The sequence below is a fragment of the Emys orbicularis genome, unplaced genomic scaffold (genome assembly GCF_028017835.1).
Source record: "Emys orbicularis isolate rEmyOrb1 unplaced genomic scaffold, rEmyOrb1.hap1 scaffold_92, whole genome shotgun sequence".
NCBI lineage: Eukaryota > Metazoa > Chordata > Testudines > Emydidae > Emys > Emys orbicularis.
This window is the reverse complement of record NW_027045200.1, coordinates 31,947-45,001: the sequence shown is the minus strand read 5'-3', so window position 1 is coordinate 45,001 and position 13,055 is coordinate 31,947. Positions and strand designations below refer to the sequence as shown.

At 63.9% G+C, this 13,055-nt stretch overlaps 1 protein-coding gene across 1 annotated transcript; it reads right to left on the bottom strand.

Moving 5' to 3' along the window:
• Positions 1-484: 484 nt before the first annotated feature.
• Positions 485-12,991, bottom strand: G6PD (glucose-6-phosphate dehydrogenase). The gene is made up of 13 exons (XM_065423181.1): positions 12,950-12,991; positions 11,122-11,261; positions 6,362-6,399; positions 6,149-6,257; positions 5,702-5,919; positions 5,372-5,530; positions 5,058-5,183; positions 4,219-4,312; positions 3,628-3,814; positions 2,582-2,817; positions 2,213-2,289; positions 894-986; positions 485-575 (listed from the first exon to the last, which is right to left on the bottom strand). Exons 2-13 carry the CDS (start codon positions 11,239-11,241, stop codon positions 485-487), a joined length of 1,548 nt encoding a protein of 515 aa, XP_065279253.1. The 5' UTR covers positions 11,242-11,261; positions 12,950-12,991.
• Positions 12,992-13,055: the final 64 nt, after the last annotated feature.

The window sequence follows — 13,055 nt, the reverse complement described above, 5'->3', positions numbered from 1 at the left end:
TCCCAGGATGTGGGTGGAGAAGGGGATCTAGGCCCAATGCAGGGTAGGGACCTGGCTGGAGTGGGCAGGGAATCCAGACCCAGGAAGCTGTAGGGTATTGGAGGAAGGTGTAGATGAGATGGGTGGGGGGTTAGTGTCTGGGTGGGGGCTGCAGGAGACCTGGGTGAACCAGGACCTAGGCCCACTGGAGGTGGGTGGGGGGGCCACAGAAATCGCAACCCATTTGGTTGTCCAGGACATATCCCCAGTGCCCAGCTCCACCCTCCCTGGCCTTCTCTGCCAGCCTCCCCCACCCTACCCAGCTCCCCCAACCCTGCCTGTCTCTGCTGGCCACCCATACCCAACTCTCCCCTTCCCTCTCGGCCCCCAGCCACACGTCCCCACCCCAGGTGCCCCTGGAGGGGGGGGAGCAGCGAGCGGAGCAGACAGACCCCCCAGGGCGAGAAGCAGGGTTGCTCTGGGGAGGCAGCAGCTGGCCCCTGGCTCAGAGCTTGTGCGGATTCACCCAGCGGTAGGTGCCCTCGTACTGGAACCCGACTCTCTTCATCAGCTCGTCCGCCGCGGGTGGGCCCCGGCTGGGAAAGAGCAACACCCCCAGGTTAGCGCCCACAGGCAGCCCTGCCGACAAGTGTGGGGCACAGGGTCCTTACGGGAGGTGGGATAGGGCAGCCCCCCCCCAATCATTCACCTCCTTCCTCCGCAGCTCCAGCCGGAGACTCGCCTTTCTAGAAGCTTAACTCCCATCTAAGTCAGGCTCATGCCCTGCCAGGCCCCACAGCATCTCTCCCTCTTCTCCGGCCAGGGTTAGGGCTCCTGCTGGCCCCACAGCCCCCAGCACCCCCTGCCCAGTGCCCACCGTGCCTGCTGCCCAGCGCAGTGCCCTGGGGCCTCACCTGCCGTAGCAGTACGGGATTGGTTTGATCCTCTCAGACTCGATCTTGTGCAGCAGCGGAGTGAAAATGCGCCAGGCTTCACGCAGCTCGTCACTGGGGGGTGAGGGGAGCAGCATCAGTGCCTGTGCCACCCGCAACGGCAACCGGGGGGAGGGGAGGAAGGGGACAGCATGGGGGGGTGGCGACAGCCAGTGTCACATGCTGAGCAGGTGGACGCGACCCGTGAGTGCTGGATGGGAGGAGGCAATCCCATGCTAAAGAGAGGGTCTTGTCCCACACTGGGATGGGGGCCAGTACCCACCCAGCCCGCTCTGCCCAGACCCAGCCGCTCCCACATGGTCGTCAGGTACCAGCAACCAGCCGCCCCACCCTGCCCAGACCCAGCCGCTCCCCCATGGTCCTCAGGGACTAGCACCCAGCTGCCCTGCCCTGCCCAGACCCAGCCGCTCCCACATGGTCGTCAGGTACCAGCACCCACCCGCCCCACCCTGCCCAGACCCAGCCGCTCCCCCATGGTCCTCAGGAACCAGAACCCAGCTGCCCTGCCCTGCCCAGACCCAGCCGCTCCCCCATGGTCCTCAGGGACCAGCACCCACTCGCCCCACCCTGTCTAGACCCAGCCGCTCCCCCGCCCTGCCCAGACCCAGCCGCTCCCCCATGGTCGTCAGGTACCAGCATCCACCTGCCCCGACCCAGCCGCTCTCCCATGGTCCTCAGGGACCAGCACCCACTCGCCCCTCCCTGCCCAGACCCAGCCGCTCCCCCATGGTCCTCAGGGACCAGCACCCAGCTGCCCCTCCCTGCCCAGACCCAGCCGCTCCCCCATGGTCCTCAGGGACCAGCACCCAGCTGCCCCTCCCTGCCCAGACCCAGCCGCTCCCACATGGTCCTCAGGGACCAGAACCCAGCCGCCCCACCCTGCCCAGACCCAGCCGCTCCCACATGGTCATCAGGTACCAGCATCCACCTGCCCCAACCCAGCTGCTCTCCCATGGTCCTCAGGGACCAGCACCCACTCGCCCCTCCCTGCCCAGACCCAGCCGCTCCCCCATGGTCCTCAGAGACCAGCACCCAGCTGCCCCTCCCTGCCCAGACCCAGCCATTCCCCCACGGTCCCCAGGTGCCAGCATCCACCCACCCCGCTCTGCATGGATCCAGCCCCAGCACCCGGCTGCCCCGGGGACAGGGATCAGGGCCGGGATTGAGCCCAGCACCCAGACGGCCCGGGGCCCTCAGGGATGGGGGATCAGGGCCGGACAGGCCCAGCACCCAGCCGACTCGGGGATGGGGGATCAAGGCCGGACAGGCCCAGCACCCACCTGCGCACAAAGTGCATCTGGTTGCCACAGAAGACATCCAGGATGAGTCGCTCATAGGCATCCGGCAGCTTCACATCCTGGGGAGATGGAGACGTGAACTGGGGGTGTGGGGAGGGGAGGGGTTGTGTTGGGAAGAGGCGGCTGGGATGGGGGGGGGCTGGTTTGGCAACCATAGGTCAAGTCCAGCTCTCACTCCTCGGGCAGTGGGGGTGGGGGATGGATGGGAAGGGGGAGTGAGGGGGCTGGTGGGGGGGCAGCACTTTGTAGCGGTTGCTGTAGGTCAGGTCCAGCTTTGACCCCTCGGGCAGTGGGGGATGGAGGGAAGGGGGGGGTGAGGGGGTGGCGGTGGTGGGGCCCTGGGGCCTGCACCTTGTAGCGGTTGCCGTAGGTCAGGTCCAGCTCCGACTCCTCGGGGTCGAAGAACATGCCAGGTTTCTTGGTCATCATCTTGGTGTAGACGGCCTCGTTGGGCTGCACCCGGATCACCAGCTCGTTGCGCTTGCACTGCCGCTGGAAGATGTCGCCCGGCACGTCCCGGAACTGCAGCCGCACCTCGGCCTTGCGCTCATTCAGGGCCTTACCACAGCGCAGCACGAATGGGATGCCTGGGGAGGACAGGTTAGAGACAGAGCTAGGGCCCCCCACCCCAATAGCACGACAGCACACATGGGGCAGGGACGGGGTGTGTAGGAGAGAGAGACTCCCCAGCATGCAACACCGCGGGAGAAGGGAGGGCATCAGATATTTCCTGTCCCACTCAGGACTGTCCCGCCCGGGACCACCCCGTCCCATCCTGTCCCGTTCTTTCCCAGGATCACCCACCCGTCCCATCCTCCCCACGGCATTGGCCCCCAGGCGCTTACTCACCTCCCTCCCTCCCCATGACACTGACCCCCAGACGCTCACTCATGCCCCCCACAGCGCTCGCTCACATCTCCACCAGTCACCCCCCACGGCACTCGTCTCCCAACCCCTTCCCTCCCACGGCACTGACCCCCACCCCAAGCACTCGCTCACCCCCCCCCCACGGCGCTCGCTCACTCATGCCCCCCACGGCGCTCACCCCCAGTCCCTTTCCCCCTGGCACTCGCTTACCCCCCATGGCGCTGGCTCACCCCCTGCTGGTCACCCCCCCACGGCACTCACCCCCAGTCTCTTTCCCCCTGGCACTCGCTTACCTCCCCCATGGCGCTGGCTCACCCCCTGCTGGTCACCCCCAGTCCCTTTCCCCCTGGCACTCGCTTACCCCCCACGGTGCTCACTCATCCCCCCCTCCTGTGCACTCGCTCAAACCCCCGCCGGTCACCCCCCCACGGCGCTGGCTCACCCCCAGTCCCTTCCCCCCTGGCACTCGCTTACCCCCCCATGGAGCTGGCTCACCCCCTGCTGGTCACCCCCCCACGGCGCTCGCTCACCGTCCCATCTCTCGTTGTCCACATACAGCACAGCGGTAGCGAAGGTGGCTGTGTTAGAGCCAGTGGGGACAGTGGGGTCATCCAGGTAGCTCTTCCGGGCCTCGCCCACCCCATCGGGGTTCCCCACATACTGGCCCAGCACCACATTGCCCAGCTGCAACTCAGAGATGCACTTCAGCACCTTCACCTGCAGCGGGGACAGATGGCTTAGGCCCCCAGCATCACCACGGGGCCAGGGAGGGCGCTGGGCTGCTTGTAGAGCAGCAGGGGAAGGGGAGGAGCCCAGGGTAATGGGGCTCGGAGGGTGACAGGGGAAGGACCGGGGAGCACAGGGTCAGCGCCATCACATCATGTAAGTAGCCAGTCCGGTTCAGACACATGCAGTGGCGGCTCTGGGCCACAAGAGGGCACCTCGACCCAATCCAGTAGGACAGGAGCAGCTAAGCACAGATGGAGGGGGGCGGGGGGGGGGGAGGGGGAGGGCAGGACACCTCCTGGCACAGGCCCTGCCCTGGGTCCCAGCACTCAGTGCCAAGCGGGATTCCCCCTGGGCCAGGGCCTGGGGTGCTTGGTCCCTGTGCAGCGACCCACCTTCTCATCCCGCACGTCGTCTGAGTCTGTGGAAGCCGGTTTTTCCATGGCCACCAGGCAGAGCATCTGCAGCAGGTGGTTCTGCATCACATCGCTGCCGGGAGGGTAGAGGAGTCAGCGCAGGAATCACTGCCCCAGCACGACCCCTGTCTGGCCCCCCAGCACAATCCCCTGTCTCCTCCATCCACCCCCAATGCCCTGGATCCTTCCCTCCCAGCAGGGGGAGGGGTCAGCGTGGTAATCCCCACCCCAGCACGGCTCCCATCCAGCCCCCCAGGATGATCCCACCTCTCCTCCATCCACCCCCACTGCTCGGGATCAGTGGTTCTCAACCAGGGGTACGTGTGCCCCTGGGGGTACGCAGAGGTCTTCCAGGGGGTACATCAATTCATCTAGATATTTGCCTAGTTTCACAACACTCACTAGCAACTTCAGTACAAACTAAAGTACAATATTTATATTCCAATTGTTGGAGAAAAACACAGTTCTCACTCTTTGGTAACAATGAGAACATCAGCAATTTCCCAGTAATTCTGTGCTGTGCCACGTTTGTAGTTTTATGTCGGACTTTGAAAACAAGAGGTTTTTAAATGAGGTAAAACTTGGGGTACGTGAGATAAATCATACTCCTGAAAGGGATACAGTCATCTGGAAAGGTTGAGAGCCTCTGCCCTAGATCCCTCCCTCCCAGCAGGAGGAGGGGGTCAGTGCCAGCCAGCCCGAGTATCCCCTCGCTCTCCCCAGCCGGTACCATCTCTGCCCACCCCTCCAGCAGCCAAGCCAGCACCGCTCTGCCTGCCGCCCCCACATCAAGGACAGGGGCCCCCTGCCCTGCTCACCGGATGATCCCGAACTCATCGAAGTAGCCGCCCCGCCCCTCTGTGCCAAACGGCTCCTTGAAGGTCAGGATGATGCAGGCCACGTTGTCCCGGTTCCACACAGGGCCGAAGATCCGGTTCCCGAACCTGCCAGGGAGACGCGGAGCCTGTCTGAGGGGGGGAGCTACTATGCTGGCAGGCTTTGGGGGGGGTCTCACCCTGACAGACGGCGAGGGGCCCTTAATGCTCCCCCGCCACCCGCCCAGCTTTTCCCTTGGGAAAGAGCCCAGCCATGCTCCCCCGCCAGCACTGCCCCATCTCCCAGCCAGCCCCACCTCAGCACCATGAGGTTCTGCACCATCTCCTTGCCGAGGTAGTGGTCAATGCGGTAGATCTGGTCCTCCCGGAAGAGCGACGCGATGTGATTGGACAGTTTGTTGGAGCTCTCCAGGTCCTTCCCGAATGGCTTCTCCACGATGATGCGGTTCCAGCCCCTGAGGGGAGGGGAGAGCAGATGGTGTCAAACATGGCTGCAGCTAGAGAGGAACCTTGGAGCCCCCACAACTCTCCCCCACCCCATGGGGGTCTCACACACCCGAGGCCTGTGCTCTGACCCCATCCCCTGGGCGCTCACTCTTAGACCCTGCCCCACCCCCATCTCTCACCCGTGGCCCATGCAGCATTCCTTGATGTTGCGGGTGACGTGCTCGTAGACACTAGGGGGCAGTGCCAGGTAGAAGAGCCGGTTGGCCTTGTCCCCGTTGTGCAGTGCGTCCAGGTGGGCGTTCAGCCGCCGGAAGGAGGTGCTGTCGTCATAGGTCCCTGACACGTAGCTGTTCCGGGCAAAGAACTCCTCCAGCTTCTTCTGCTCATCCAGCTCCACCTGGGGGGAGGGGACGCGGCTGCCATCAGCTGAGGGACATGGCCCCCTCAGTCAGCTAAGGCACTGGTGGACACCCAGCCACACACCCCACCCAGTCCCAGGGATAAAGGCCCTGCCCCCCACTATTCAGGGGAGCTGTACCCCAGACACACACACACCCCAGGGCTGGGGACCCCAGGCTCTCCCCTGCTCTGGAGAGGTGCAGGTGGGCAAGCTGAGGGGGCCACACCTTGAAGTAGGGCTGGCTCTGCTTGCGGATGTCGGCCACGGTGAGCTGGGAGCGGGCGTAGCCCACCACGTAGGTGTCATCGGGCAGGAGGCCATCCCGGAAGAGCCACCTGGAAGAGAGTTCAGTTGGGTCACCCGACGCCAGACCACTGAGGCGCCGGATCACCACCACACAGCCCCGGCTGGATGGGGGTGGGCGGGAAGAGGGACTTACCAGATGGTCGGGTAGATCTTCTTCTTGGCCAAGTCGCCCTGGAACAGACAAAGGGGATGTCATAGCAGCAAACAGGCAGGGAAAGGCCCTGTGCCCCATTCCCACCTCCTTGCCCTGGGGCTGGATGGGAGCTGGTGCCCCCTAGAGGGGAAAGGCCCCGTGCCCCATTCCCTGCCCCCCCTGAGCCAGCCAGTCCCTGCCCTGGAGCCAGATCAGAGCCAGCGCCCCCTACAGGGGAAAGGCCTCATATCCAATTCCCCACCCCTCTCTGCATGACACAGCCGCCCCAGGTCTACCCATACCCTCACACGTCCTTTCTTTGCAGCTTTGGGCCTTTACCCAGGGTGGGGTGTGGCTCTGCGGGAGGGAGGAGCTGAACTAAGCTGCCACAGTGCTGCAAGCAGGCAGGCAGGTGTACTCACGGGCTCTGCGCCAGGCCCCACATCCTGGGCACGGGTGCTGTTTGCTCGGGGGGGGGGGGAGGGAGAGGGAAGGGGAGGGGCAGATCAGGCTGATTGGGTTGCAAGTAACAGGGATTTGCTAAGTCACGGAGGCTCAGCACCCAAACGAAAGGCGGTTCTTGGTGACAGGGCGACTCCCCGGACTGAGCCACACAGACCGTCCCATTCGACCTCTGGCTGACCGTGAAGTCTGTGCACGCAGGCTGACAACATGGGCTCATTGTCTGCCGCAGCCAGTGCAAGCAAACATCAGCCCCCTGTCTGCGCCGGCAGGGACATCCCCCAGATGGGACCACATGTTATGTGTGGGGATGGATCCCCGTCTGTCTGTCCCACCCTGGAGGTTTGGGGGCTCTGTAGAGCCAGGCTGTCCCCTTGGGATGCTGCTCTGGGGAGGGTCAGACACAGGGGGCAGGGAGGTGGGTGCAGACACAGTGGGACCTATGGGGCGAGTTAGACACGGGGGGCGGAGCAGGGAGGATCACACTAGGTGGGTCGATTAATTCCCCAAGGGTCTAGCTCTGAGGGCTTCTCTGCCGGCTGCAAAGGGTCACCGCCCCCCATCCCACCCACTTGCCCCATTCAGCACCTGCAGCGGCTTAGCTGCCTCCTATTCAGCTAGGCCCAGCCTGGCGGAGGGTTATGCAAGTTTGTCCCGGGAGGCGGGGCGGGGGGGTGGCTCCCAGCCTGACCTAGTGTTGCTCTTATCCCATGTTGGCTCCACCTACCAGCCCAATTCAATGCAAACTGGTTCAGAGAGAGGGAGATGGGAACAAAACAAAGCAGTGAGTCACAGCCTTCCTCCCCTGCATGACTCACCAGGGGCAGTGCCCCAGGGAAGGTGTCTGAGCTTGGAGCAAGTCAGTGTACATACACACAAACACACACAGAGCAGGGATGTCAGTCCCAGGCCAGGAAATGGCTGAGCAGGGCCCTGGTCAGCTAGGGGTGAAAATGTGCCAGTGAGACCCAGGTGTCCGGGCCAGCCGAACCAGCACATCCACAGCTCCCCTCCCCCACACGACAGCAAGGACATTCGTGTTTGCCACCTGCCCTGCCCGGGAGCCAGACACCACCTTCTGCTCATTCCGTGTCCCAGATTTCAGCTCCCCCAGAACCTGGCCCATTTCCCCACACAAAGCCCTGGGGAAATGAACAGGAAGCCAAGGAAACTCCTATCTATCACAAACACTGATAAGCCGGCTTTCTCCTCCCTCCCTCTGCTGGGGAGGGGCACGTGCCAGGGATTCAGCTTGGGCCATCCCTGCCTGACCCCTAGAGACCCCAAGGGATGGCAGGGGCAGCCCCCCACCACAGCTGGCCCTGGCCCAGCTCATAGCATGGGGGCGCCTAGCTCCTGCCCGTGATTCCCTGATGTGAGAGGGGCTACAGAGGGCATCGGCTCAACTAACTTGGGGTTAACCCACTACACATGAAGCTGGGGGAATGGGAGCCAGGCTCCTGGGTTCAATTGCCCTGTACGACCTTGGACTAGTCACCGAATCGCTCCATGCCTCAGTTTCCCCACTACAGCGTAGGGACTTGTGTCCATGCAGCACGTAGCGTAACAGGGGCCCTGCTACCACTCGGGGTGGGGCGGGGGGAGTGCGTGTGATGTCCGACCCGGCCCCAATCTCTGCAAAGAGAGGTGTGCATTACACACCTAGGAACAAGGAGCCCACTGCACGGGAGCAGTCTCTGGAAAGCCGTGAATCTGAGAAGGACCTAGAGCAGGCCTGCACAACATGCGGCCCGTGTGGGCTCACTGTGCGGCCCATGGGGGGTGAGTAGGCAAGCGGTGGGTGAGGGAGGGGGGCTAAGGAGGCGAGCGGGCGGGTAGTGGCGGGGGGGCAGGTGAGCCGGTGGCAGGGGAGTGGGGCTGAGGAGGCGAGCGGTGAGTTTGTGGCTGACCTGGTCTACTGATCTGGTGTGGCTCCCATCCCCTCTCCAAGGGTTGCAGCTGGAGGTGCTGCCTTCCACGCCTTCCACGCCTTCCTCATTCACACATCATTCATTCAACAGCGCAATTGATTACAAAGTGGGGGGAAGATCTTATGCTACTTCTAGCAAAAAGACATTTTTCTTTTACCTTAATTATACTACCTTAGGAGCCCGCTATAACATATTACCAATGTTCAATACTGCTGTTTTGGTGGGGCGGCGCTGGGGAAGGAGGGTTTGTTTCTGCGGGGCGGGCGGCGCTGGGGCGGGGGTGTTTTGCGGGGTCTGGGAGGTGCTGGGGGGTGTTTCCGCGGCACTGGGGGGTTGTTTCCATGGGGAGGGTGGCGCTGGGGGAGGTGTTGTGTTTCGGGGGGGGGCGGCGCTGGGGGAGGGGTTGGCAGCGCGGGGGGGGGTGGGTGTTTGGCGGGGCTGGGGGGGGGGTTGGCGGGGCCGGGGGGGTTCGGCCCTCAGCTGTTTTCTTTGGAGTAATTTGGCCCTCGCCGCTTTACGAGTTGTGCAGGCCTGACCTAGAGGGCCTAGTGAACAACCCGAGCTCCCAGGGCCACGTTGGGGATCCTGGGATGTATCAACAGGGCAGCCGTGAGCAGAAGCAGGGAGGGGATTTTACCACCGGACATGGCCTTGGGATATTGCGTCCAGTTCTGGTGGCCACATTTTAAAAAGACTGGAAAAATTGCAGAGGGCGGAGAAAGGAGCCAGAAAAATTATTCAAAGGCTGGAGAAAAATGCAAGAGCCCTAAAGGGCTCCATCTGTTTAGCATTTCAAAGGGAAGACTGATTCCAGCGCTGAGGAGAAAGGCAGCCCCAGCCCCGGGAAAGGGAAGCCGGAGCTAGAGAAATTCAGTCCAGCAATAGGGCACCTGTGGCGGTGATTAGCCATCGGAACCAGCACCCGAGTGAAGCGATGGCTTCTCCGTCTCTGCTGCCTCCCAGTCCAGCCGGGCTACCTTGCTGGAAGATGCTGGAGCCACACACAAGGTACTGGCTAACCAGGGGCCGAAGTGGGTGAGATTCTCTGGCCCGGGACACACACGTGTTGGACTAGATGTCCCACGCTGCCACGAGATAAGGGAGATTTACTTCCATGAAGCTAGCAAGGATGAGCGGTGTAGCATTGACCGTACCTAGCTACATGGAGGTAAGAGCTACGTGGGGCTCATCTGTGCCAGGACTTATAGCGATAGCCACATCCATGTGACCATACACCTCTTGCTGTACGAGGACAAAGCCCACCCACCACCAGCACTGGGGCTAGAGCAGCCTCGCTCTCCTCTGTGCACAGTGACTCAGCAGTGCCTGGCACTTCCCCTTGTGCTAACACCACGGATCCCACAGCGTGAGTGTCACCATCACGGCCTCTCTGAGAGCAGAGGGAACCAGAAAGCGAGGTAGAAAATGGTTAAACTGAAGGCCCTGGAGAGGGAACTGGGGCAGTTTCAGCGAATTGGGGGGGGGGGGGGGGCATTGGGGTGAGTGTGGGGAGGCTGGGGTGGTTTCAGGGGCCTAAAGGATGATTGTGGGGTGGTGCCGTTTTGGGGGCATCTGGGAGCGTCAGGGCAAATTTGGGGTGGTGGGTGAATTTGAGGGCACTGGGATGATCTCAGTCACACACATTTGCTTGCTGAAATCCTGCTACTGCTCACAGGATCAAGACAAGGGAGGTTTGGCCAAGCCACAGCCAGCACCAGCAGTGCACCCAGGCCTCGGGTTTCCCCATGGCAGGGCACACAGCTAAACCCGATCTGTGCCTACAGGGATTAGCTCCCCCCCCGCACCTCCCTCCCCCCAAGCTGCTGCTGCTGGAGCCAGGTTCCACACTGAGCTGTAATCGCTGCCTGTGTTACACAACGCGTTGCAGGAAGTTGAGTCACTCGGTGCCCGGTGCCGGGCAGCCTGGCTGCAGCCATCAGCACTAATTATCTCAGCTGGTACAATCCCTGCCCTCTCCTTCGAGCCCCGTGCGGCAGTACCCGAGTAGCCCCAAGGGAGGCTGGAGACCGGGGACAATCCTGCAGCCGTGTGGTGCTTCAGGGCTGCTGTCTCTCCAGGGGAAGATCAATCTTGCCACAGCCCCCAGAGCCATGGGCCAGAGGGATTTCAGGGTCCCAGCCCACGGAAACACAGAGCCCTTTGAGGGGGATCTGGGTCCATCTGCCCAGATCCATCCCCTCACTCAGTGCTCCAGAGAGACCTACAGGGAGCACTGACTGTATGCAGACTCCGGCACAGGTGACTTGGGTTAAGGCTGGAGGCGCTGCATGGGCCAGGCGCCCCAGGAGAAGGCGCCAGCATGGGGCACCTGCCTGGATGGCTCCAGGCTGGGCTGTGGGTACTCACCGAGGCCCCCATGATGATGAAGATGTGGGTGTCGGACTGGAGGAAGTCCTTGCCCTGGCACAGCTCCTCACGCATCATCCCGCACACCTGCGAGCGGCTCAGCTCCCGCTGAAGAGTCATGGTGCTTGAATTGCTGCTCCCTAAGAGCAAGAGAGAGACCAGGCCAGTTTGTGTGAGCTGGACTCCCCGCCCCTGGGAGGGCTGGCCCAGTTTGTGGCTCCCCCAGCCAGCACCTGGGGGAGCAGGGCAACAGGTCTCTGCTTGTCCAACAGGATGGGCAGATACTGAGCTGCAGGGCAGAGGAGCCCCATGGCAGAGGGGAAATGAGGCCAGGTGGGGGTGTGAAGAGAAATACCGGGATAGGCGCAGGGGGAAGGTTCACTGCTGGGTCCTGCGCCTCAAGTACAGCCCCAGACACCAGAACCCTGTGCAGTCCTGCTCCCCAGTGACACCTAGCTCCAGCTCCCCCAGCTAACCACACCCACTTGCTCCTCACCCCCCCAGCACCCTCCTGCCCTCCCAGTGCCCCCCTGCTCCCCCCATTCCTACCCCCCAGTGCCCTCTAACTCCTGGTCCCCTCCCACTACTCCATGCACCTGATCTCCCCAGAGGCCCCCACCCCCAGTGTCCCCATTCCCACATGCCCCCCACTCCCCCTGTTCCCTGCCCCCCAGCTCCCACATGCCACCTCCCTGTTCCCTGCCCCCCAGTTCCCACATGCCCCCCACTCCCCCTGTTCCCTGTCCCCAGCTCCCACACGCCACCTCCCTGTTCCCTGCCCCCCAGCTCCCACATGCCCCCTACCTCCCTGTTCCCTGCCCCCCAGCTCCCACATGCCCCCCACTCCCCCGTTCCCTGCCCCCCAGCTCCCACATGCCCCCCACTCCCCCTGTTCCCTGCGCCCAGCTCCCACATGCCCCCCACTCCCCCTGTTCCCTGCCCCCCAGCTCCCACATGCCACCTCCCTGTTCCCTGCCCCCCAGTTCCCACATGCCCCCCACTCCCCCATTCCCTGCCCCCCAGCTCCCACATGCCCCCCACCTCCCTGTTCCCTGCCCCCCAGCTCCCACATGCCCCCACTCCCCCTGTTCCCTGCCCCCCAGCTCCCACATGCCCCCCACTCCCCGTTCCCTGCTCCCCAGCTCTCACATGCCCCCCACTCCCCCATTCCCTGCCCCCCAGCTCCCACATGCCCCCCACCTCCCTGTTCCCTGCCCCCCAGCTCCCACATGCCCCCACTCCCCCTGTTCCCTGCCCCCCAGCTCCCACATGCCCCCCACTCCCCGTTCCCTACCCCCCAGCTCCCACATGCCCCCCACTCCCCCTGTTCCCTGCCCCCCAGCTCCCACATGCCCCCCACTCCCCCTGTTCCCTGCTCCCCAGCTCTCACATGCCCCCCACTCCCCCATTCCCTGCCCCCCAGCTCCCACATGCCCCCCACCTCCCTGTTCCCTGCCCCCCAGCTCCCACATGCCCCCACTCCCCCTGTTCCCTGCCCCCCAGCTCCCACATGCCCCCCACTCCCCGTTCCCTACCCCCCAGCTCCCACATGCCCCCCACTCCCCCTGTTCCCTGCCCCCCAGCTCCCACATGCCCCCCACTCCCCCTGTTCCCTGCCCCCCAGCTCCCACATGCCCCCCACTCCCCCTGTTCCCTGCCCCCCAGCTCCCACATGCCCCCCAGCTCCCACATGCCCCCCAGCTCCCACATGCCCCCCACTCCCCCTGTTCCCTACCCCCCAGCTCCCACATGCCCCCCACTCCCCCTGTTCCCTGCCCCCCAGCTCCCAGCCTCCTAATCCCCCGGCGCCGCCCCGCGCGCTTCCTACCACTCCCCGGGTCTCGCTCCCGCTCTGCCGCCGGCCCAACGCTCGCCCGGCTCCCCATCCCGGCCCCGCCCCCTGCTCGCCCGGCTCCCCATCCCGGCCCCGCCCC